The sequence below is a fragment of the Herpailurus yagouaroundi genome, unplaced genomic scaffold, assembly GCF_014898765.1.
Source record: "Herpailurus yagouaroundi ecotype Mexico unplaced genomic scaffold, PumYag 557, whole genome shotgun sequence".
NCBI classification, from domain to species: domain Eukaryota; kingdom Metazoa; phylum Chordata; class Mammalia; order Carnivora; family Felidae; genus Herpailurus; species Herpailurus yagouaroundi.
The window spans coordinates 3,128,616-3,154,228 of NW_024412774.1; the positions used below are offsets into that span (position 1 = coordinate 3,128,616).

Below are 25,613 nucleotides of genomic sequence, written 5' to 3' on the forward strand. Positions count from 1 at the left end.
TCAGCCGTCAGAGCACGGAGGTAAAGTGAAGACCCTCTCTCTGCCTCCCCCCATCACAGCACCCCCAGAACAATCTCCCGCCCCCGTGGAAAGTGCTGAGGAGGGAAATTTCCCGCCTCCATCTGTCTAAAGAGTATCTTCAAAAATGTTTTAAATGTTTATTTTGAGAGAGAGAGCATGAGCAGGGGCGAGGCAGAGAGAGAGAATCCCAAGCAGACTCCGTGCTGTCAGGACAGAGTCCAACTTGGGGCTCGAATTCACAAACTGCGTGAGATCATGACCTGAGCCGAGATCAAGAGTTGGGCTTCCGGGGCACCCGGGTGGCTCAGTCGGTTAAGTGTCCGACTTCAGCTCAGGCCATGATCTCGCGGTTGGTGAGCTCGAGCCCTGCATCAGGCTCTGTGCTGACAGCTCAGAGCCTGGAGCCTGCTTCAGATTCGTGTCTCCCTCTCTCTCTGCCCCTCCCCAACCAGCATTCTCTCTTGCAAAAATAAATAAACGTTTAAAAAAGAAAAAAAAGGCTCCCAAAGGACCGAGCCACCCAGACACCCCTTCAAATTTTTTTTTTTATTGAAATGTGCCTACAGACAACATCGTGTCTGTGCAACAGTGTGTATGTCCATGCGTGCGTGCGGTGGGGACAAGTAGATCTGGTTTCCTAACAACTGTGAACTTTTATGATACAGTATCGTTAACTGTCATCACTGTGCTGTGACCATGTCCTGTTTGAAGTCGTTTCTATTCAATTCCAGCAAAAAATATGGTCATGGCTTTATTGAGACGCCCTTCATATACCATCCAACTGCCCATTTAGAGTGTGCAGGTTATGGGCGCCTGGCTGGCTCAGTCAGCAGAGTGTGTGACTCTTGATCTTGGGGTCATGAGTTCAAGCCTCACGTTGGGCGTTGGAAGAAAAGAAAAAAAAAAGTGCGCACGTGAATGGTTCATGGTACATTCACAGAGTTGTGCAACCATCACCACAATCCATTTGGGAGCCTTCATCACCCCAGAAAGAGACCCGTGCCTTCCAGCAGTCACCTCCCCGATCACTTAACCCCTCCGGCCCAAGGCAACCACCGGCATAATTCATCTTTAAACGTGTTACCGATCCTTTGGGATTTGGGTCCTTTCCAGGGTTCCACAAGGACAAGTAATTAGGATTCTACGCAATTCCAGTGTAAGGGTTCCCCCACACCACCAAGCAAAAGTCCCTGACACCCACTGGGAGTCCCCCAGTTCAAGTCCATTCTGATGCTGGCTACCTGGAGACAGTCACAGCCCAGAGTGGAGGTTCAGGCCCCACGGGAAAGCCCCACCCCTCCCGGAGGCCGATTCGGATCCAGGCGGTCACTTGGGCTTCTGACCATCTGCTATATAGATCAGAGGTTCCTGAGACCCCCTCCCTGGGTTTGATTAGCATGCTCAATAGAGCAGCTCCCAGAACTCAGGAAAGCATTTCACTTACCAGATCACAGATTTGGGGCCAAAGGGATATGGCTCACGGGAGAGATGCCAGGTACGCTGAAAGGACGTGGGGGTTCCGTGCCTTCTCTCCACACCTCCAGGTGTTCGCCGACCTGGCAGGCTGCTTTTTATTTTTTAGAAATTACTTTTTTTCCCCATGTTTTATTTATTTATTTTGAGAGAGAGAGAGAGAGTCCCAAGCTGTCAGCACAGAGCCCAACGCAGGGCTGGAAATCACAAACCGTGAGATCATCACCCTGAGCCGAAATCAAGAGTCGGACGCTTAAGCAACTGAGCCACCCAGGCCCCCCAGTTTCCTGCTTTCGATATTGAATTATGTGTGTGTAAGATGTTACCACTGGGGAAAGTGGGACAAAGTTCACACAGGACCTTTTGTACTATTTTTTGCAACTTCCTGGGAGTCTCTAATAATTTCAAAATAAAATGTTTAAAAAACAATTTAGAACTTTGTTCATCAACAAAACACCCCACCAAAGATATTTTTCTTCCTTCTTCTTCTTCCTGTCCCTCTTCCTTCCCTCTTGAGACATTTCAGTCCTGAAGCCATTTGGCGGGACTGAGCAGTGCAGGCATCCCTGGTGGCGGTTCATCGTGAGGGTCAGAGTTCAGGCAGGGCGAGGAGGGCGTTCGCACGGCGGGCAGCTTCCTGTGCAGAGTCAGAGAGATTGAGCAGGGCACACGGGTCTTCGCAGGGGTGAGGAGGTGGTGGCAGAAAGGGGAACAGATCACATACAGGAGGCTTGCTCATGTTAAGTATACAGAAGCTAGACCTACGCTGTCAGAGGAATGTGTTAATAATAACAGAGAGAGGGGCGCAGTTGGTTAAGCGTCCGACTTCAGCCAGGTCACGATCTCGCGGTCCGGGAGTTCGAGCCCCGCGTCAGGCTCTGGGCTGATGGCTCGGAGCCTGGAGCCTGTTTCCGATTCTGTGTCTCCCTCTCTCTCTGCCCCTCCCCCATTCATGCTCTGTCTCTCCCTGTCCCAAAAATAAATAAACGTTGAAAAAAAAATTAAAAAAAAAATAATAATAATAACAGAGAGAAAAAGTGAATGAGCCACACGTGAAAAGATGCTTCATATCACTGGTCGCTAAGGAAATGCAAATCAAGACCACCTCACGCCCGTTAGGATGGCAACCACCAAAGAAGAAACTCAGAAGTGTTGGTGAGCATGGGAGATACCCCGGGCACCGTGGGTGCGAATGTAGAATGCTTCAGCCACCGTGGGAGACAGCATGGCGGTTCCTAAAATAATTTAACATAGAGTCACCATACGATCGAGCAATCCCGCTTCTGGATCTATGCCCGAAAAAATTGAAAGCGGGGTCTCGAAGGGATATTTGCACACCCAGGTTCAAAGCGGTGTTGTTCACAATATCTGAGAGGCGAGAGCCGCCCACGTGTCCATCAGCGCGTGAATGAATAAGCAAAATGTGGACTATTCTGTGTACGTCCATGTGGTTGGTGGTGAGTTGTCCCCAAACCTCACTGATGACCCCTCACCCCTCCACACACACTCTTGACAGAAGAGCTTGGACTACCACGCCCTTGAGCCCCCTGGGGGTTCCTTCCGGATGACTCGGGGGGGTCCTTGCAGAACTGATGGGAACTGTGCTTTCTGGGATTTGTGGATGAGCTTGGGGTGGATGAAGGAGCAGGGGACTGTCTGATGCCTTCTCCTAACAGGCCTATCTTCCCCTTTGCAGGCTCCATCCCAGTCAAGCCTAAGGGTGGAGGCTCAGACTCCAGCTCTATCACCCCGAGAAGGGAGGTCTCTGAGGGTCCAGGCCCTCAGATACACTTCTATGGGACCCTGTTGTCTAAGGAGAGCATCCCAGGTGGTGCTCACGGCACCTCAGAGACCCTGGCTTGTTGTGGATGCACCTGAACCCCAACTTTGTATGAATTCTTTGTGTGAACAGGACAGAGTGAGCAGCTCCAGGGAGACCCTCTGCACGTCTACAGGTGACAAATGACCCTCCCTAGGGATGACGCTACCAAAGAGTAAAAGTAAGGTCGTTGCGTTTGTTGCCTGGGGCTGGCATAAGAAAGTGCCACCAACGGAGAGCTTAAAGCAACAGTTCTGGAAGCTGGAATTCTGAAGTTGAGGTGTTGGTCACACTCTGTCTGGAGCCTCAAGAATCTTTTCTTGACTCTTCTAGCTGGTGACCTTCGGCCTTCCTTGGTCTGAAGACACATCACGCCGATCTCCGCCTCCAGCCTCCCAGGGTATATTCTTGCTGTCTGTGTCCAAATTTCTCTCTCCTTCTAAGGACACCAGTCATTGCATTTAGGGCTCGTCGTAATCCGTGCAAACTCATCTTACCTTGGTTACACCTGCGAAAACCCTACTTCCAAATAAGGTCCCATTCACAGGCACCAGGGGTTAGGATGTGGACATATCTTTTTGAGGGACACAACACAATTCGACCCACAACAGTCACCGAGTTGAGGATTAGCAAAGACCACTTCCAGCTTTGAGGCGACAGTAGGAGGTAATTAGTAAAGACAGTGCTCTAGCAGAGTACTGTGGGAGCCGACACTCCCATGACCTTGTTGAGACACGTAGGCAGCGTGTCCACAGGTGAGATGTGGTCATCTGGCTGTAACGAGGAGAACAGGAAATGAGGTCTGTGGGGCCTCCTGACTCACAGATCAGGGGCGGAGGGCCCCAGACTGACATCCCATCCTAGGCTTCTAGCTTCTGGGCCCTCGTTCTAGAGAACGTCCTCAGCACCCAGGTCTGTCCCGGTGTGGTGCAGGTACTCAGGGATTTGGAAGTGCTGACCGTGTCCCGTCTCTTAGTGCCCAATCCGGTGACAGACCAGGGGACACAGGACCACACCATGAGCTCTGTCATCCTGATGTGGACAGCTCCTCTGGGCCCTGACCATCCACCCTACACCTACGGGGTCCAGTGCTGTGAGCCAGATTTCGCCAGTGAGATCCTGAACATCTCAGGGACATGGGTCATGGTGGGGGGACTGGAAAGGAGGGCCTGGTACACCTTCACCATCCAGGAGAGAAGGAGTGGAGTCTGTAGTGATACCCAGGTCTTTGACCTGCCCACAGGTGAGACACACAACTGTTCGGGATTTGGCACTTCTGGGCTGGTAGGAAGGGGCTGCTCTGGGCCTCTTTTCGAGGATCTGGACAGTTCATTTGAGCTCAAGGGATGGAGCCCTGTTGCTAGGGGGTGTCTCTCCTTAGCAACAGGGCTGGGCAATCACCACACATTCCCAATCTACCTCTGAGAGAGCTTTAGAAGACAAGACATACCCTAAAGTATCCACGTCCAAGTTTCTGGTCTCCAGACTCAGCCAGCTCCGGACTTTGGCCTCACCCCAAAGACTCCATTCACCCTCCACCTACTGGGTCCCCTGGGCTAGGAGGATGTGACAGGTGGGAGACCCAACATCATGGACACTCCACTGGAGGAAGGGGGCCTGGGAGGCTGAGACACATACCCCTTCACCGAGTAAGGATACCTACAGGTGCTCTGGGGCAGAGAGCAGGCGAGGGAGATGTTTCCAGGAACCGCACCCCCACTTGCCTGCTCCCAACACGGTCACGAATTTGCACAAGGGAACTGCGGTGAAAGGTCCCCACAGTCCCCCACTCTCCGCTCTACATGTACTGGGTCCAGTGAAACCCTGGAGGACATCTCCAGGGACAGCAAGATCCCCAGGGACATCACGTCAGCCACACAGGCAGGACCAGTCGGACAGTTGGTATGAGGTGCAGACCCTGGAACCCGGGACTCAGTACACCTTCAGCGTGTGGGCAGACAGGAACAAGGTGACCGGTTATGCGCAGAGCCTCCTTGCATCTACAGGTGAGATGGGCCCCCTTCTACCTGGTAGGAGCTGAGGTGAGGTCCGGGGGCAATGGGAAGAGTGGACTCCAAATCCCATCAGGCCATGGGGTCATGCCTTGCTAAGCTGCAGTGATACAGAGAGCCCAAGGGCTCATGGGAGTGGTAGTCCGAAGGGATCTGTTGCGTGTCCATTGGGGGAGGACAGGAAATGAGAGCTGAAGAGGTATTTTGGTTTTGGGAAGAAGAAGATTGGCTAGACCCCCCCAGGACAGATCTTCCTGTGTGAGGGGCCTGTCCATGTGGGATCTCTGGACAGCTCAGTCCTACCGGGCCATGGTCATGACCGTCTGGGATGGAATAAGGGCCCCATCTGCCTCTGACCTGCCACAGGGAGAACGCAGGTGAGCAGAGCCCCACGGAGACAGGTACCTGGAGTGAATGGGTAGCTGAACCCCACTGTCAAGATCATTGTCTTTAGAAATAGGGTAGGTGCAAATGCCCTGGGTACCCTGGGGACACCTTGGACAGAAGACTCATCCTACAAGAAACAAGCTGATGAAATGCCTGGGGCACAGAATTGAGCCCCCTCTTCCTCCTCTGGGGCAGGGATGGTGTCGAAGCACCGAGATGCTCCCAGAGCCAGCAGTAAAGTGGTAACTGCCTCTCCCTGCTTCCCACTTTATCCCATGTGCTTGACAAACGGGGATTCATGTTACAGAAAGTGGTAGAAGTGGCCAACGTGTTACTATGTGTGCACGTGATGGGGTGGCTGCCTGCATCCAAGATGGCCCCAGGGGTTCATGCTTCCAGCTTCCACATTCTTGTGTGGTCCGCTCCCACATGAAAGGGGCTGACCGGCATCCTGAGGAGGATGTGCTGAAAATGATGGTGTGTGCCTTCTGAGGCAAGGTCATCAAGGATAGCGTGACTTCTATGTTGTTCTTGCTCTCGGGTCCTTCGCTCTGGAGGAGGCTGGTAAGGTCCCACAGGTGGTTGGTGGTAGGAATGAACAGAATCAGTAAGTCAACAAAAATGCCCTGAAAAGCTCTTCTGGACTCTGGAGGTCTTAGGGATGACCCCAAAATTGGGGCACCTGGGTGGCTCAGTTGGTTAAGCATCTAACTCCATCTTGGCTCAGGTCACAATCTCACGGTTGTGGGTTCAGGCCCTGTGTCGGGCTCTGCACTGACAGTGTGGAGCCTACTTGGGATTTTCGTCTCTGCCCCTCCCCTGCTCACTTGCACTCCCTCAAAATAAATAAACGAACAACCATTACAAATAAATAAATGTGGCTATGATTTATCAAGCGTTTTAAAAGGGCCGCCCATCATTCTAAGATTTTATATGTACGCAGTCATTTCTTACCCACAGTATATCGATAAGCAGTTGTATTCACGTTTTTACAGCTGGGGAATCTGAGTCACTGCGAGTCTAAGCCACTTGGTCAAGGTCAAACGGGGCGGGCGAGGCAAATAAGCAAATACTAACAGTTTGGCCTGTGACGGAAATAGCACAGAGTCCTGACCCCGTCCAACCCAGTGTGGTCCATCTCTGACTGCATCCCCAGGGAAGGGGAGGAGGGAGATGGCTGGAGGACAGGAGGAGGGTGCACCTGGCGGGAGGGAGGGGGGGCAGGGGGCCCATATGCCATGTCATATGTGATAGGCAGACAGGAGTGATAATGAACAGGGCTCACACCGTGAGGGCCGCTGTGCTGTGGAGGCGGGGAGAGGTGACGGGGCCTGAGTCAATGCACAGAGCCCACCGCAGGACAGGGCTTTGGACCCAGCCTCCTCTGCCCCTTGACAGATGGAGCTGGAGCTGTCTCTTTCCCAGGCCTGACTCCGGCCTGACCATTCAGGACCTGCTCTGTGCATTCATGGCAGTGGCGGCGGCGGGGAAGCGGCCCCTGACCCAGGCGATTTGGGTGGGGCAGTGTGAGGGGACGCGGGAGGGGAGACCCCATGGCAGGCCGGAGAGGCGGGGCCAGAGCGCAGGAGTGCGCAGAGGTGAGGACCAGGGCTGAGGGGTGGGCGGGGCCGGGAGCCTCCACTTCCTCCTCCTCCCTTCCCACCCTGGCCCGTGGCTTCACCACCATGAGACTCAGAAAGGGGAAATTCTCGCGTTTAAAGTCCAGCAGGTGGAAGGTCAGGGCTGGGACACCTGGGTCCCTCGGCAGTGTCTGGAGACATGATGGGGACCGGAGGGAGCCTCGGGGCCTGGGAGAGCCTGGTGCTGCTGGTGAGTGCTCCCAAACAGGGGTGGGGAGCTGAGGTCCTGAGGGAGTAGGAGCTTCCCGGAGAAGGAAGCAGGCTTCCGGCTTGTCAGCGAGCCTCACACCTGGGCTCTCAGATACTGCCGTCCACAGTGAGAGTGAACTGTGCTTTCTGGCAAGACTCAGGCGTGCCCTCGAAGACCCAGGAGTCTGGGCCCCAGGCCTCCTCCCTCAGACCCAGGAGTCCGGGCCCCAGCCCCTCCTCCCTCAGACCCAGGGGTCCCAGCCCCAGGCCTCCTCCCTCAGACCCAGGAGTCCGGGCCCCAGCCCCTCCTCCCTCAGACCCAGGAGTCCAGACCCCCAGCCCCTCCTCCCTCAGACCCAGGAGTCCTGGCCCCAGGCCTCCTCCCTCAGACCCAGGAGTCCTGCTCCCAGCCCCCTCCTCCCTCAGATCCAGGAGTCCCAACCCCAGGCCTCCTCCCTCAGACCCAGGAGTCCTGGCCCCCAGCCCCTCCTCCCTCAGACCCAGAAGTCCAGGCTCCCAGTGCCCTCCTCCCTCAGACCCAGGAGTCCAGACTACAGCCCCTCCTCCCTCAGACCCAGGAATCCAGACTCCAGACCCTCCTCCCTCAGACCCAGGAATCAGGCCCGCCGCCCCCTCCTGCCTCAGACCCTGGGGTCCAGGCTCCCAGTGCCCTCCTTCCTCAGACCCAGGAGTCCAGACTCCAGCCCCTCCTCCCTCAGACCCAGGAGTGCAGGCCCCCGGCCCCCTCCTCCATCAGACCCTGGAGTCCTTGTCCCCAGCCCCTCCTCCCTCAGACCCAGGAGTCCTGGCCCCAGGCCTCCTCCCTCAGACCCAGGGGTCCCAGCCCCAGGCCCTCCTCCCTCAGACCCAGGAGTCCAGACCCCCAGCCCTCCTCCCTCAGATCCTGAGGTCCAGGCTCCCAGTGCCCTCCTCCCTCAGACCCAGGAGTCCAGACTCCAGCCCCTCCTCCCTCAGACCCAGGAGTCCAGACTCCAGCCCCTCCTCCCTCAGACCCAGGAGTCCCGGCCCCAGGCCTCCTCCCTCAGACCCAGGAGTCCTGGCCCCCAGCCCCTCCTCCCTCAGACCCAGAGGTCCAGGCTCCCAGTGCCCTCCTCCCTCAGACACAGGAGTCCAGACTCCAGCCCCTCCTCCCTCAGACCCAGGAGTCCAGCCCCCAGCCCCTCTTCCCTCAGACCCAGGAGTCCAGGCCTCCGGCCCCTCCTCCCTCAGACCTAGGAGTCCAGGCCTCTGGCCCCTCCTCCCTCAGACCCAGGAGTCCAGACCCCCGGCCCCTCCTCCCTCAGACCCAGGAATCAGGCCCCCAGCCCCCTCCTCCCTCAGACCCAGGGGTCCAGGCCCCCGGCCCCTCCTCCCTCAGACCAGGTGTCTGGCTCCTGGGCCCCAACCTCAGTATCTTCCCCCATTACCACTTTGCTGATTAACTTCCTGCCCCTCGTCTTCCAGAGCCATATTTTTCTGAATGTGTAACCATTGTCCCCTGGCCTTATCAGTGGAGCCAACCCTAGTTCCTGGGTCCCTGGAGCCCCGCCCCTGCCACACTCCCGGCTGCAGCACACACACACCAAGAAAAGACAGATGGATGTTGCAGTGACCTTTGTTAGAGCAGAGCCTCGAGGGAGGAGACAGCTGGCTGTGTCCCTCCTCTCCCTCAGGCCCCAGTGACTTGGGTTAGGGCAGAGGACAGGATGGTGGCTGGCGAGATCCCTCCTTCCCCCTCCCCCCTGCCACCAGCCCTGCAGTCTCCCCTGGGTCAAGGGAGACGAGGCTCAGAGTCTGACTCTCCCCTCTGTGTTCTCCCAGGGCCTGTGCAGCTGGACAGGGGCCAGGGCGGCTGGTGAGTGACCCCTGCTGAGTCTACCGCCCACACGGAGAGGTTGCACCCAAACCCGTGTGAGCTCTGGTGTGGGGAGGTGGTCTCACGGAGGGCACGGTGATCCATGGCCGGCACTCAAGGAAACGGTCCTTTCTGGACTCAGGCAAGCGCTGGGCGTCGTGGAAGGCCCAGTACTGACCTCCTGTGCTCACACCGGGCCCTCCTTCCTGATCCTCAGCCCCCAGCCCCGGCAGGAACCTGACTGCGGAGGCCCGGACCCCCAGCTCCATCACCCTGCAGTGGCAGACGCCCCGTGGCCTGGACCGGAGGCACCACACCCCCTGGGGCCTGTGGACCGGACGGGATGGCGGAACTGAGGCCCCACGCACGACCGACACCAGTTTCACGGTGGACGGACTTGGGCCCAGGTCTCAGCATGAGTCTTCCGTGTGGGTGCAGCAGGATGAGACCAACAGCTCCAAGCAGACTCTGCAAAACAGCACAGGTGAGAGGCAGTCATGGCCATGTTCTCGACTTCTGCTTTTCCCAAAAGGTGGCCGGCAGCGACAAGGACATGGCAGGTTCTGTCGCCCAAGAGAAATTGAACGGAAGCCAAATGTGTAAATTTAAGTTTTCGATCAAGCACTTTAATGTTTGTTTATTTATTGAAAGAGAGACAGAGAGAGACAGAGCATGAGCAAGAGAGGGGCAAAGAGAGAGGGAGACACAGAATCCGAAGCAGCTCCAGGCTCTGAGCTGTCAGCACAGAGCCCAAAGCCGGGCTCCCACCCACGAACCGAACCGTGAGATCACGACGTGAGCGGAAGCTGGACGCTTAACCGACCGAGCCACCCCGGTGCCCCAATGTCAACCACTTTAAAAATAAGTAAAAAGATGGGTGCCTGGCTGGCTCAGATCAAGAGCATGTGACTCTTGATCTCCACGTTGTGGGTTTGAGCCCCACATGAGGTGTAGAGATTACTTAAAAAGACAAAGAAATTTAAAAGTAGTAAAATGAAACGTGAAATCATTTATAAAGTGAGAATTTATTTCGTTCAATAGATCCAAAATATTATCATTTTTTAAAGTTTATTTAATTATTTTGAGAGAGAGAGAGAAAGAGAATCCCAAGAAGCCTCCTCACTGTCAGTACAGAGATCGACATGGGGCCCGAGCCCAGGTCAGATCATGACCTGAGCCAAAATCAAGAGTCAGATGCTTAACTGACTGAGTCACCCAGGCTTATCCATTTTCAAAAGCAGGCTCCACGAGCAACCTGGGGATCGAACCCACACCCCTGAGATCAAGAGTCGCGTGCTCTACTGACTGAGTCAGCCACGTGCCCCCAAATATTATCAATATTATCATTTTGAAATGTAATCGACATATAAAAGAACCAGAAGATAGTTTACATTTTTTAAATGTTTATTTTTTGAGAGAGAGAGAGAGAGAGAACGAGTTGAGGAGGGGCAGAGAGAGAGGGAGATACAGAATCGGAAGCAGGCTCCAGGCTCTGAGCTGTCAGCACAGAGCCCGACACAGGGCTCAAACTCACAAACCACAAGATCATGACCTGAGCCGAAGTCAGACGCTCAACCGACTGAGCCCCCCAGGCGCCCCAAGATATTTTCTTAACTTCATACCCGCTCCTCAAAGCAGTGTGTATTTTGCACCGATAGCACATTCTTGGAGCAGGAGCAGGTGCACTGCAAGGGCTCAGCGGTCACACAGAGCTTAGGACCCCTCCCGGCCCCGCACAGTCCCAGCTTTCAGCCCCCCAGCCCGGTGAGAAACCTGAGGGGGGAGACTTGGACCAACAGCTCTATCACCCTGCACCGGGAGGTCCCCAAGGACCCAGAGCCTCAGAGCACATACTGACTGGGTCCAGTGGCATGGAGACGGTGACAAAAGTGAGACCCAAAACAGGACCGTCACCAGTTACAAAGTGGGGAGTGGGGCAGGACTTCAGTCACTGTCCTCATGTGAATTTTCTGTTTGGGCAGAGAAGAACAAGGTTCCTGGCTCCAGGAAGACCCTCGAAGGTTCCTCAGGTCCCGCCCCCTGTTTCATTCCCTTTTGTTCTGCTTGAGGAGGGTGGTAGGAGATGGTTGAGAACCCACAGGATCGCCGACAAATCTGGCCTCCCTGTGTGCACCATGGAACGTGGACACCCTGACCCTCTGACTCTTCTTCTGGTTCTCAACCGTGTCTGGTCTTGACGATGCAAACTCCGATCGTCAGCTGCATCATCCTGACGTGGACAGTTTCCTCGCTCGAGAGACGCTGTGGCCAATATGGCAGCCCCTCCCCCCCGTCACCTCCGTGGGGCTATTTAATTTCTTTTTTAACGTTTATTTATGTTTGAGACAGAGAGAGACAGAGCATGAACGGGGGAGGGTCAGAGAGAGGGAGACACAGAATCCGAAACAGGCTCCAGGCTCCGAGCTGTCAGCACAGAGTCCGACGCGGGGCTCGAACTCACGGACCGCGAGATTACGACATGAGCTGAGGTCGGCCGCTCAACCGACTGAGCCACCCAGGCGCCCCCCCGTGGGGCTATTTAAAATTCAGTTCACTAAAATGGAAAATCCAGTTTCATGTTTCATGTGCTCAAGAGCTCAGATGAGAGGGTCCCAGTCCCCCTCCGTATCTCCCTGGGATAGTGTCTCTTATACTGGGCCTTGGAACAGCATTTCCATCTTTGCAGCAATTCTGTTCGAAACTGCTGGTCTAGACCCTTGCTACTCAAACTCGGTCCATGGGTGGGCAGTGCCGGCGTGTGCCGAGAACCGGCTGGAGATGCAGAGTCTGGGTCTCATCTCAGACCCACCGACCGAGTACCCGAATCTTAACGAGATCCCCAGTGTTATGTACGCACACTGAAGTTGGACAAGCGCTGGTCTAGACCACACGACTTACCTCTCCTGGGACCAGTAGTCGAGGCAGGACTGGACACTTTGAGGGCTAAAAATGTCCACTGACTGTACCCCTGATCTGCTCCCTTGCTGACATCGGACCCCTTTCCCTAATTTTTCAGACCCCTATTCCGTCAGGAACTTGAAGGTAGAGGCTCAGACCACCAGCTCCGTCACCCTGATCTGGGAGGAGCCAGATAACCCTGACTTTCAGAACTACGTCTACTGCATCCAGTGGACTGGGAGTGAGACGCAGAACACAACCAACACCAGCTTCGTGGTGGACGGACTGCAACCCGGGTCCTTGTATGAAATTGCCGTGTGGGCAGAGAAAAATGGAGTCGCCAGCTCCGCGACAATTTGCAACGCCACCACAGGTGAGTGCCACCTGCTGCAGTTCTCTGTCTCCCCCTTTAAAAAACGTTTATTTAGGGGCGCCTGGGTGGCTCAGTCAGTTGAGCGGCCGACTTCGCTCAGGTCGTGATCTCGCGGTCTGTGAGTTCGAGCCCCACATCTGGCTCTGTGCTGACAACTCAGAGCCTGGAGCCTGTTTCAGATTCTGTGTCTCTCTCTCTCTCTGACCCTCCCCCGTTCATGCTCTGTCTCTCTCTGTCTCAAAAATAAATAAACGTTACAAAAAAATTAAAAAAAAAACGTTTATTTATTTTTGAGCATCTCTTTGGGTCACATTGACCAGGAGTTGAAGAAAGAACATCACAGGTTCTGAGCTGGGATCAGTCAGGGTCTGGGACCCTCTAGAATACAGACATTAAGACTAGGGGGTGTCTCTCCTTAGCCACCAAGACTGTGTAGGGAGCACAGGCACGTTGCCTCAACTGTGGGGACATTAGGTACCATGGAATGTGGACACTCTGACCCTCCGACTCTTCTCCTGGTTCCCAACTGTATCACGGTCTTGAGAATGGAAGCTCAGGCCATCAACTCCATCACTCAGATTGGCAGGTGCCCCCTGGGCCCTGGCCTTTGGGACTACATTTATTGGGTCCACTGAACTGGAGAGGGAGACAGAACTGAGACCCAACACTTATCCAAAACTTCAGTTTCACGGTAGAGGGACCCAAAACTGGGACCTTGTATAAATTCTCTCTGTGTGGGCAGAAAAGAATGAATTCTGTGCTGGTTCCAGACAAGAACCCCAGTAAGCCCCCCAATGACAAACATCAATGCCACTCTCTCTTTTGGTGAGAGCTGAAGAACCAGCACAGGTGGCACCACCTTTGGGTTCTGGGATCCAGCCACCATCTTTACAGTCTCGCCAAGCCGTGCCCAAATCCTGAGTCCACAGGAGAGAGGTGGCCTTTTCTGGGGACGGGCCTGTCTGGGAGTCTGCGGCTGAGCATAAGGATGCAGGTGTCCCGTCCCTACGCCCAGGTTCCCTGTCTAGAAATGCTCTTTAACAAGGCTGGCTGCCCCAGGAGGAGGTCCGTCCGTGTGTTTTGGACTCTCGTGGACCAGGGAGAGGATATTCTGACCCTCTGTTCCTTCTGCCAGTCCCCAACGCAGTGACGAGCCTCAGTGTGCAGAAGCAGACCAACAGCTCCATCACCTTGAGCTGGACAGCTCCCCCGGACCCATATCATCCTCTCTACACCTACGGGGTCTCATGGGTCAAGGAGAGCACCAGCGCCATGAGCATCCGGAACACCACAGATACGGGGATCATACTAACAGAACTGGAAGCTGGGAGCTTGTACATCATCACCGTCTGGGCAGAGAGGAATGAGGTCAGCAGTGACAACCGGACACTCACTGGAGCCACTGGTGAGACTCGCGCTGGTTCTAGACAGAGCCAGTACTATTGGGATGGGAGAGAGAGAGAGGGTTGGGGAGACTTTGGTGACCCCATGTAGCCTCATAGAACCTTGAGCTTGTAAGTCTGCCTTCTAGGAAGAGTCCGTCCTCTGCAGCCAGAACTTTCTAATTGCGAGGTCTGTCTTTGGGGATGAAGAGAGCCCCTGACCATCCAGCACCACCCCTCAGGAACCAGCAAAGCCAGAAGACAGAAGGACACGGCTCATCCCAGTATACTAGCTGAACCCCAAGCAACCCAGCTCTCAGCCTATATGTGAAGGGTTCCAAGTGTGACAGGAGCCAAAATTACCCCCAGGAACTAGGTTCACTGTGTGTGCATGGAGCCTGGAACTGTTTAGTCTTCGGCTATTTGGGCTAAGAAGACTAAAGACAACAGCTCCGTCAAGAAAGAAGGGCCCGGGGGCGCCTGGGTGGCGCAGTCGGTTGAGCGTCCGACTTCAGCCGGGTCACGATCTCGCGGTCCGTGAGTTCGAGCCCCGCGTCGGGCTCTGGCCTGATGGCTCAGAGCCTGGAGCCTGTTTCCGATTCTGTGTCTCCCTCTCTCTCTGCCCCTGCCCCGTTCATGCTCTGTCTCTCTCTGTCTCAAAAATAAATAAAACGTTAAAAAAAAAATTAAAAAAAAAAAAAAAGAAAGAAGGGCCCGGAAGTAAGGAAGGACCCTGCCTCGGTCTGCTCACCTGAGAAAGGTGATGCGTAGGACCCAGGGCGATAGACTCAGGACAGAGAGGGCCCCGGTGATCCTGGTCCCCACCTGGCCTCTTTTCTGCGGTTCACTCTTCTTAGGAAGTGGACTCGTCTGGTGACTGAGGGGTCAGGGGAGGTGGGCAGGCTCAGGCGGGAGGGTCCTTGAGGATACACCCGCCCCCTTGACCTCCTGTCCTCCCTCCTCAGCTCCCAACACAGTCATGGATCTACACAAGGAAAACCAGACGAGCAACTCAATCATCCTGCGGTGGAAGGTCCCCACAGACCCTCACTCTCAGCTCTACACGTACTGGGTCCAGTGGACCCCTGGGGGACATCCCCAGGGACAGCAAGACCCCCAGGGACATCAGACCAACCACACAGGCAGGACCAATGACAGTTGGTATGAGGTGCAGACCCTGGAACCCGGGACTCTGTACACCTTCAGTGTGTGGGCAGACAGGAACAAGGTGACCAGTTATGCGCAGAGCCTCCTTGCATCCACAGGTGAGATGGGCCCCCTTCTACTTTGTGGGAGCTGAGGTTGGACCTTGGGGCGATGGGAGGGGAGTGGACTCCAAATCCCATCAGGCCATGGGGTCATGCCTTGCTAAGCTGCAGTGATACAGAGAGCCCAAGGCCTCATGGGAGTGGTAGTCCGAAGGGATCTGTTGCGTGTCCGTTGGGGGAGGGCAGAGAGTGAGAGCTGAAGAGAGGTGTTTTGGTTTTGGGAGGGAAAGGATGTGCTAGTTCTCAGAGAATTGGCACCAGCGGCGGGAAGTGGGGGTAGGGTGGGGAGATGGAAAGGCACCCTGTATGGCTCCTACTGACTCCTCCTGTCCCCTCCACCCAGCCCCGAGCCCAGTCACCATCACCTCCTGCGTCAGCACCTCTGGGGGCCACGGGGTCATCTTGACCTGGTCCTGCCCCGTGGGAGGCTACGAGGCCTTTGAGTTGCAGGTGGGTGGACAGCGGGGCTTCCAGAATGGATCGTCCTGTGGGAGGGGCGTGTCTGTGTGGGATCTCCGGCCAGCTCAGTCTTACCCAGCCACCGTCACCACCATCTGGGATGGAATGAGGGCCCCGTCTGCCCCTGTGACCTGCCACACGGAGAATGCAGGTAAGCAGATCCCCACGGGGACAGAGCTACGGTGAAAGGCTCTCTAGATCCCATCGGGCTCTGTTGTGAAGGAGTCTTACCTACACAAGGGGTCCTTGGTGTTTCCCTGTTTGCTTTCTTTGCTGCTTTCTTCAAAACCGCTTTCTTGAGATATAATTCACATACCATACAATTCACCCACTGACAGTGTACAGCTAATGGCTTCACTGCACCCACAGGACTTGGCCAACCCTTCACTCTTACACTATTTTCATTACTCACTAAAGAAAAATCACCTCCTTACACCATCAGCCCCTAATTTCCTCACTTCCCCACCAACCTGGCCTCGGTAATCTCAAATTTATCTTCTGTCTCTATAGATTTGCTTGTTTTGGACGTCTCCTAAAAATATCATCATCCTTCTGTGATGTGTGTCATCAGTCTTTGGTGGCCGGCTTCTCTCACCTGCTGTACCATTTCTAAGGTCCATCAATGTTGTAGCACGTATCGGTGCTTCATTGCCTTTTATTGTTAAATAATATTCCACTGTATGCAGAGACCACATTTCGTTTATCCGTTCGTCTGTGGATGGGTCCGTTGGGTGGTCTCCAGTCTTTGGCTATTACGAGTAATGGTGCTATGGACATTCATGTACCCATTCCTGTGCAGAAAGGAACTTTCTTTCTCGTGGGTATATCCCCAGGAATGGAGTTGTGGGATCAAGTACTTAACTCTGTGTTTATCTTCTGGAGAAGTGCCAAACTTTTTTTCCCCAACACGCCTGCACCATCTTCCACTCGTCGGTGGCGTATTTGGGAGAGGTTTGGGCCTCATACTTACTAAAACTCTGATCACATACCTTTGATGGTGGCCATAAGCTTCACTGGGCCCCATCTGTCACCTTCTATGAGTCAGGACCTCTTATAAGATGGCGTCTTTTATCTGGAGAGAGATGGCAGGTTGGGCAATGATAGATAGATGCCCAACTGGGCTTCTCTGGTTCCTGCTGCCCAGGAACGTCTCTTGCTTAGCAGCAAAGAGGGTCTCTGGAAAGGAGAGGAAAGATGCCTGTGTCCATGGGGACCAGGTCCATTAGGGGAATGGGCTGTGTGAGACCCTTCTAGAGCCTGTTGACAGGTCCTCGTAACCAGGGCTGTTGGGAAGCTGCATCCTGGGGCCACGGCAGCTGATGGAGGCAGGCTGTGGGCTGGAGTCTGCTCCAAGACCGGATGTCTAAGGGCAGACCCTGAGGGATCTGTGCCCATTAGAGCCTGGGGCCAAGACCGTGGGCACCACCACTGCAGGGGTGCCCTTCTGCTAGCAACCAGAACCTCTGAGAACACGAGTCTCTGTTCTGGTGGGAGGCATCAATGCCGTCAAGGTGGTTTCTCAATCTTGACCCTACCGACATTTGGGGATGGATCGTCCTTTGCTGTGGGGGCCGTCCTGTACATTGTAGGATGTTGAGCGGTGCCCCTGACCCCTGCCTGCTGGACGCCAGTGCAGCACCACTCCCATGGTGCCAACCCAGAATGTCCCCAGACATCGGTGACAGAATCGCCCACGCCGAGAATCGTTAATCTGGGCCAAGGAGGGGAAGAGGCAGTCTGGCAGCCAGGCTACCTGAGCAAATGATATCTTCGGACCAGGCTCCTCGGGAAAGTTGGGTGGGAGGTGGGGCTCTATCCAGAGGCCTTCTCCTCTCCTTTCTCTGCCCTCACATCTGCCCTGTCAGCCCTCCGGTCACAGTCTGGGTGAGCACAGACGTAGGAGAGACAGGTTGCCAGTGGGAGAGGCGGACTCCAACGGTCCCCGTACTTCCTAACCCAGGGGTCATCGCCGGAGCCATCGTCGGTGTGGTCCTGTTTCTCATCCTGGTGGGCCTGCTGATTTTCTTCCTGAAGAAGAGGTGGGACTCGTCACAGGGCTGACTGGCCGTCTTCGGGTGGGGACGGGGTGGCAGGGAGAGGGTGAGGATCCCTGTTCCGGCCTGACCCCCCCCCCCCAAGCCTTCTGTTCCAATGTCTCTTTCCCAGGCACAAGAAGAGCCAGAGGAAACCGGCACCCAAGGTTCTGGGCTCCAGGTAAGCAGAAAGTGTTGGAGAAGCATCTGGAAGAAGCACTGTCAGGTCAAATCGAGGGGTGCTTGCCGGTCACCGGATAGGTCAACGGGTGGGCTCAGTGAACCCCGACACGCAATGCTCTCTGCCCCAAGGATCACAAGCCTTTCATCGCCCCCCTCCGGCCTGGGCCAGGGGCTCTGGAACCAACTCCAGCTCTGGGATTATGTGCCTCCAACAAAAGATTCACTCAGCACGTGTGTCATGTGTCAGGCACTGTTCTAGGCACAGAGGACACCGTGAGAAAAACAAAGATTCCTGCCTTCGTGAAGCTTACAATCGAGCACAAAAAAATCATTAATAAAGAAGATAATAGAGGTTGTGATACAGGGGGCAGTAGAGCAAGAAGTGGCGATAGAAAAGGTAGAAGCCGATTTTATCTTATTATTTTTTCCTTTTGTTTTTGAGAGAGAGTGCAAGCGGGGGGAGGGGCAGAGAGAGCAAGAGAGTGAGAGTGAGAGAGAGAACCTCGAGCAGGTTTCATGCCCAGCACAGAGCCCAACGCGGGGTTCCATCTCCCAACCGTGAGATCGTGACCTGAGCTGAAAGCAAGAGTTGGACACTTAAACTCCTGAGCCACCCAGGCGCCCCAGAAAAGGTAGAAGAATATTTAAGATAGGGTGTTAAAATTAGAGAAAATTGTAGAAAATTGTCCAGATAAAGCCATACCAAGAAGATGACTAAGAGGAAGTCATTTGTGCACAGACTCATGTGCACATCTTGGGAAATGGCGTTCCAGGAAGAGGGACCAGCAGGTGCAAAGGCCCTGGGGCAGGAGCATGCTTGGAGCGTTTAGAGAATGTTGGGTATCTCGGCGACTGAGCAGAGTGGCACCAGAGTGTCACGTGGGGGAAGCGGGTCCAGGAGCAGAACTAAATGCTGCTGAGCCGTCCCTCCAAGGATGGACTGAGAGGCGGCCCTTAGAACTGGAGATAAGGGGGCGCCTGGGTGGCGCAGTCGGTTAAGCGTCCGACTTCAGCCAGGTCACGATCTCGCGGTCTGTGAGTTCGAGCCCCGCGTCAGGCTCTGGGCTGATGGCTCGGAGCCTGGAGCCTGTTTCTGATTCTGTGTCTCCCTCTCTCTCTGCCCCTCCCCCATTCATGCTCTGTCTCTCTCTGTCCCAAAAATAAATAAAAAACGTTGGAAAAAAAAAAAAAGAACTGGAGATAAGGAGGGGCACCTGGGTGCCTCAGTGGGTTGAGCGTCCATCTGACTTCGGCTCAGGTCATGATCTCCCAGTTCGAGGGTTCGAGCCCCGCGTCGGACTCTGTGCTGACAGCTCGGAGCCTGGAGCCTGCTTCCGATTCTGTGTCTCCCTCTCACTCTGCTCCTCTCCCACTCATGCTCTGTCTCTCTCTCTCAAAAATAAGTAAACATTAAAAAAATTAAAAAAAAAAAAGAATTGGAGATAAGGAGGCAAATAGGATAGGGGGACTTTGGGGAAAGGGGTCACTCCCCTGTGGAGTGGTGCTGCAGACACCAGGCATTGGTGATGTGGAGAAAAGAAGCAGAGAAAACTGGTGTGTGTGAGCAGTTTAAACGTGCACAGGCTGTGTTGTTGCTTAGGTGTGATAAAGGCAACAGATCCCAAGAGGGGAGTCCTCAGTAAGTCACACAGTCTCAGTCAGGAGGCAGGGGAGGTGGGGACAATGGTGGGCAAGAGCCTTAGTTATGGTTTCCGTGGGAAGGAATGGGTAGCTCGAGGCCAGTGCAATGATTTGGGCGAGCTCCGGGGTGTAAGGGCTGCCTCTGGTTGTCAGGCACCCGGGCCTGAGGGCCGAGGGCAGGTGCATAGTGGCTCAGCGTGTGAGAGCCACATGCACGAGGTGGTGGGCGTGTGGGCTTGACCACTGCTCAAGAAGGGGGCCGGACTGGCCTCTAGCCCCCGGCCTCCGAACTGGGTCAAGACAGTGTTTATAAAGCTGTCTTACAAGAGGACGAGCAAGAAGGAGCTGGAGCTGCGTGAGGTCAAAGACTTTTTAAAAAAAAATTTTTTTTAATGTTTATTTACTTTTGAGAGAGAGACAGCCAGCAGGGGAGGGGCAGAGAGAGAGGGAGACACAGAATCAGAAGCAGGCTCCAGGCTCTGAGCCGTCAGCACAGAGCCCGAAGCGAGACTCGAACTCACGAGCTCACGCTGAACCGACGGAGCTACCCAGGCGCCCCCACATTCCCACTGCTGTGCAGCCGTCCCCACCGTCTGTCTCCAGAACTTTTTCATCTTGCAAAACCCAAACTCTGTCCCCATTGAACAGGATCCCCCCTCCGCCTCCATCAGGCCCTGGTGCCCCGCCCGGTCTGCTCTCTGTCTCTGTGGATTTGACTCCTCTAGGGACCTACCTCACAGAAGTGGATTCACATAGTCTTGGTCCTTCTGTGACTGGCTTATCTGAGCTAGCATAATGTTCCCCAGATTCACCCATGATGTGGCCTGTGTCCCAATGTCCTGCCTTTTTTTTTTTTTTTAATGTTTATTTATTTATTTTGAAAGAGACACACAGAGAGAGTGAGCAGGGCAGGGGCAGAGAGGGAGGGGTGAGAGAGAGAATCCCAAGCAGGCTCTGTACTGTCAGCAGGGCTCGATCTCCTGAACTGGGAGATCATGACCTGAGCCGAAATCAAGTCTGACGAAGTTAAGTCTGATGCTTAACTGACTGAGCTACCCAAGTGCCCCATATTTGAAAAAAATTTAAAACACTGAATTGATAGAACCTGAGAACAGATATTGGTTGCCCGAGGCAGAGGGTGGAGGGTAGTTGAGTCGGGAGAAGGGGGTCAAAAGAAATAAAGAGTGACCCCCCCCCCAAAAAAAAAAGGCCCAGGGGTGTCTGGGTGGCTCAGTGACTTCAGCTCAGGTCATGATCTCACGGTTTGTGAGTTCAAGCCCCATGGTGGACTCTGCTGACAGCTCAGAGCCTGCTTGGGCTTCTGTCTCTCTCTCTGCCCCTCCCCCACTTGCTCTCTGCCTTTCAAAATAGATAAAAATAAACTTAAAAAAAAAAAAAGCCCTTTCTTTTATCCCAAGATCACAGGGCCAAGGGAAGTTAAACTCTGCCCTTTTCCCACAGCCTCCTGGAGAACATCCCGGCACAAGAATTTGCTGCCCACGTGAGGAAGAACGAGAAGGATGACAACAGTGGCTTCGCAGTGGAGTACCAGGTGTGGTGACGAGCGAGGGGCTGAGCTGAGCCCCGCGTGCCCACCCCAGACCTCGCCACACCTTTCTTTGCGCATGCAAAAAAAATTCAGGCACAATTATGTTTTCGCCTGTGACACCGTTACGCGCCCTCGGGTCAGCCCTAAGGAAACACGTTGGTTTCCCCGTGTTGTGTCTTCTGTCGCCTACCTCTCTGGTCCCCACTGCCCCCCAAGCCTCCCCAGTGCCCTGCGGGGTGATGGCACACGTTTCTGCGGGTGCTACAGAATTCCAGGGCGCGGGGGTGAGTGGGGCGGTGCTGAACGGGGGTGTCCTCCGGGGAAGATGGAGAGACTCCAGGGTCCATGCTCCCCCCCCCCTCTCTGCCTCTGCCCGCAGCAATTGGCTCTGGAGGGCACCAAGCAGTCTCAAATGGTGGCCTCAGCCCTCGAAAACAGTGCCAAGAACCGTTACCGAAATGTGCTGCCCTGTGAGTCTTAAGGCCTCTGCTGACTTTACCCCTGGCTGTGACTTTGTCAATACCCCATCCCTGGCCCCTTCCCTTATTCCCTATGGGACACAAAGCTCTTACCCACTGTGAGGAGGGCAGCCGGCCCATTCCTCCCTGCTGAAGTCAATCCACCCTTCTTAGGGCTCCCAGAGCCTGTGTGCCCTCAGTCCCTGGGTCTCAGTCTTGTCTCCATACCTTCCTGGGTCTCCCACGCCTGTCTCTGCTTCACTAATGCTGGCCTCTTCCTCTAGACGACTGGTCCCGGGTGTCCCTGAAGCCCCACCAGGAGGAACCAGGCTCCGACTACATCAACGCCAGCTTCATACCTGTAAGGTTGTGGCTGCGAACCGGGAGGGCGTTGAGCAAAGCTGAGCAGAGAAGGACTGGAGGGGGTTGTGACTTGCCTGTTTTCTCCCATCAGGGTCTCTGGGGCCCCCGCGAGTTCATTGCAGCCCAGGGCCCCCTGCCCCAGACGGTGGCTGACTTCTGGCGTCTGGTGTGGGAGCAGCAGAGCCGCGTCCTGGTCATGCTGACCAACTGTGTGGAGTCCGGCCGGGTGAGGGATCCGCAGGGTCTAGGTGTTGAGCCTTGACCTCCCATGTGACCCCAACCTCCTCCAGTACCCTCGGCCCATCCATTGGTCCGTATAACCCAGTGGCCTTGAGAAGGAGGGGTCCTCCTGGCTGGGATGAGTCTATACCTGGCTGCCGGTAGGTCTCGCCTCATCACCAGGCACTGAGTACAAGAGCCCCGGTGTAGACGGGCATCAGGACAGGTTCTCTGACCTCTCAGTCGTCCCCCAGGTGAAGTGTGAGTACTACTGGCCTCTAGACGCCCAGCCATGCACATATGGGCACCTACAAGTGGCCCTGGAGGGTGAGAAGGTGCTGGAGAACTGGACAGTACGAGACCTGAGGGTCAGGCACGTAAGTCTGCTCCACCCTGCCAGCCCCACCCCGACCCTCGCTCCCTACCCCAGAACATTCTGGGCAGTCGACTCCTCAGAACCCCTCCTGAAGCCTAGACTTGCGTCACTGTCTCAGGGGACCACAGTGTGCCCAGGGATGCCCCCCACCAGTCAGAAACCAGCCCACCCTGGGGTGCTGAGCGCTCCCTCCCCAGCCTCCCCTCCCTCTCCCTAGATCCAAGAGCAGAAGACACTACGTGTACGTCAGTTCCACTACATGACCTGGCCAGACCACGGCGTCCCCCACTCCCCAGACCCCTTGCTGGCCTTCCGGAAGATGGTCCGGCAGTGGCTGGACCAGACCGTGGAGGGAGGCCCCCCCATTGTGCACTGCAGGTGAGGACCCGCTGGCTCTAAGAGAACGGCCCCTGCTGGTTTCAGGAACCAGAACCTTCTACAGGAGATGGAAGAGAGGAGGAGGGGAATGCGTCGGTGGAGAGAAGGGAGGAAGGGGTGAGGGGCAAGAGAGAGAAACAGTCAAAGGTTTTGAGAAACATTTGAAACACCTCCAGTGCACGCCGGGAACCTCATCCCGCCCATCACTCTCCTGTCATCGATACTGAAGACTGGAGAGGAGGTTATGGGCGGGTGGGGGGGGGGACGAAAAGGGGCTTGCTCCAGAGTGGCCGACAGCCTCTGAAATGGGGGCTCTGGTTACAGTGACAGTCGCATTCAGGGAGCACGTACCGCCAGTGACGTGATGGAAACTCCACAGTCACAGTCTTGCTAGTCCTCAGGGCATGACCAAAAGGGTTTCCTCCCCATTACAGCGCTGGGGAAACCCAGTCAGAAAGTGAACGTCTTGGGTTCAAGGCGTAAGGGGTCAAGCTGATGCCTGTGGTGGCACTCTTACATTCTCTGCTGCCGCCGTGTCCCAGGATAGCACCCCCTGGAGGTGTCCCCAGCAGGGGGTCATCCCCTCCCCCAAGCACAAAAGGGACTCCTGCGTAATGGTTAAGACGATTGATTTGAACCGGAAAAAGGATCGAAGCACTGGTTCATTCCACCATGTGGAAGACCCTTGATAACACGGTGCTGAGTGAAATGAGCCAGACACGACAGGTCACATGTAGTAGGATCCCGTTTATGGGAGATGTCCAGAATAGGTAAGCCCACAGAGCCAGATTGATGGTCACCAGGGGCTGGGGAGAGCGGAGAGTGGGGAGCGACTGCTTAGCGGGTACAGGGTCTCCTTCTGGGGGGACGAAAGTGTCTGGGAACTAATTAGATGTGGTCACACAACGTCGCGAATGTACTAAATGGCACTGAACTGTTTACTTTAAAATGGGTTTATGTTTAAAAAATATTTTTGAATGGTCAGGTTGGGAGTTCCTTTTTCTCGTGTGTGAGCTCCAGAGTGACCTGGGACAGACAAGCGACCTCACTGCTCTCGGCCTCCATTTCTCCATCTGTAAAATGGGTGTGCTGTTAGCTCCTACTTCTCGGGCTTGGGAAAAGTGACAAGGGCGCATAGGGCATTGGAGGCAGGGCCAGGCAGACAGAAGGAGCTCCAGGCAGAGTCACACACAGTGGCTTTTACCACTTACACGGTATCCCCCCAGAATGCTATCTTGCTGAATAATATACTCTGATCCCGGATGCTCCAAAAATAGATCCCTCCAATCAGCCAAGACTCCCCCTTCCTGTGACCTGACCCCTTCTTGTTCCTGCCTAGTGCTGGCGTGGGCCGCACAGGCACCTTCATTGCCCTGGACGTCCTGCTGCGGCAGCTGGAGCGTGAGCGTTTTGTGGGAGCCTTCAGCTACGTGCGGAAGATGAGGGAGAGCAGGCCTCTCATGCTACAGACTGAGGTGATGGGGTTCCCGAGGGCACAGGGGGGTGGGGGTGGGGCCTGGGGGGAAAGCAGGCCCAGGCTCAGAAGGGCACCCCTCACCCCCTACCCCGTGCTCCTCCCCAGGCCCAGTACGTGTTCCTGCACCAGTGCATCCTGCGGGGTCTCCAGCAGTCACCCCTAGCCCCAGCAGAGAAAGGGGCTTCGTACGTGAACCCGCTGTATGAGAATGTCTAAGCCACAAGAGAGTTGAGACCCCGGTGGAGACTCAGACTCTGGATCTCCACTTGAGCCCAGATTCCTGGAGCCCTGGGAGAGCAGAGGGCTGGGGTCCCAGACACCTGAGTCTTGCAGGAGGAGGGGAGGCCTTGGTGTCTAAACTGTTTCCCTGGAGGACAGAGGGCAGGTGGGCGCGGGTATCCTGGATTCCTAGTCCCTTGGAGGAGGAGGGACAGGAGCTAGGCTTTCCTAGTTCTTCGAGGGAGGAGGAGGCTGGAGGCCTAGGCTGCTGGATTCTGGGGAAGGAAGAAATTCGCGTCTGGAACTCTAGCTACCCCTGGTGCAGAGGCAGACAGGATCCATCCCATTTTTTTTTCCAGAAGCCAAATCTGTCTTCTGGGATCTGAGATTTCCCTGCACCCCACTGCGTGTACATATCTTTTTCTTCTATCCCATAATTTATTAAATCACTATTCTCCCCCAGAGATGCTTGCTATAGTGGATTTCTGGGTCTGGAAATAATATCGGGGTGGGAGTGGGGCTGGATTCCTGATGTTTAAGCACTGAGGTAAATGTCCTAGGGAAGAAGCGAGACCCATAATTTTGCACCCGAAAAAAAATGCGTTTGGATGGTTGAGTCTCTTAGAGAGGGCTGGAGGTCCACACTGTGTTCCAGTGTCTGTCCGGTTCCTGAAGCCAGGAGCATAGGGGCTTGCTTCCTGGGCCTGGTGCTAGGAGATCCTAGAGGGTGGGGTGATGTCTGGGGCTGATTCACTAGAGACTTTCACTCTGAGTCTTGTGTCTGGATACCTGACTACTTGGGTACTTGGGTCTCCCGAGACAGTCTCTGGGGTCCTAGGACAGGGCATCCTGGTGGGGGTAGGGGTGGACACAGGGGGCCTAGATGCCAGACAGTTGGACAACAAAGCAGAAAATCCACTGGGACCAGGGTGAATATCCCT

General features: G+C 55.1%; 1 protein-coding gene across 2 annotated transcripts; it reads left to right on the forward strand.

The window, feature by feature from the left end:
- Positions 1-2,529: 2,529 nt before the first annotated feature.
- On the forward strand, positions 2,530-25,136 carry PTPRH (protein tyrosine phosphatase receptor type H). Of its 2 annotated transcripts, XM_040465159.1 has the most exons (19): positions 2,530-3,449; positions 3,647-5,319; positions 7,111-7,542; positions 9,363-9,396; positions 9,614-9,880; positions 12,413-12,667; positions 13,803-14,072; positions 15,015-15,314; positions 15,661-15,927; positions 17,737-17,815; positions 17,943-17,990; positions 21,095-21,185; positions 21,562-21,652; positions 21,925-22,001; positions 22,095-22,229; positions 22,477-22,599; positions 22,816-22,976; positions 24,316-24,451; positions 24,559-25,136. In XM_040465159.1, the coding sequence occupies exons 3-19, from the start codon at positions 7,492-7,494 to the stop codon at positions 24,667-24,669; spliced, it is 2,496 nt and encodes an 831-aa protein (XP_040321093.1). In that variant the 5' UTR covers positions 2,530-3,449; positions 3,647-5,319; positions 7,111-7,491; the 3' UTR covers positions 24,670-25,136. The 2 variants fall into 2 exon arrangements, with proteins under 2 accessions (XP_040321093.1, XP_040321094.1); XM_040465160.1 differs by having other exon boundaries at positions 2,530-5,319.
- The last annotated feature ends 477 nt before the right edge of the window (positions 25,137-25,613 follow it).

Coding starts and splice junctions, on each gene's coding strand:
- PTPRH (XM_040465160.1), top strand. CDS start 7,492: ATGATGGGGACCGGAGGGAGCCTCGGGGCCTGGGAGAGCCTGGTGCTG. Junction 9,397..9,613: donor GACAGGGGCCAGGGCGGCTG/GTGAGTGACCCC, acceptor CCTGATCCTCAG/CCCCCAGCCCCGGCAGGAAC. Junction 21,186..21,561: donor GCTTCGCAGTGGAGTACCAG/GTGTGGTGACGA, acceptor CTCTGCCCGCAG/CAATTGGCTCTGGAGGGCAC.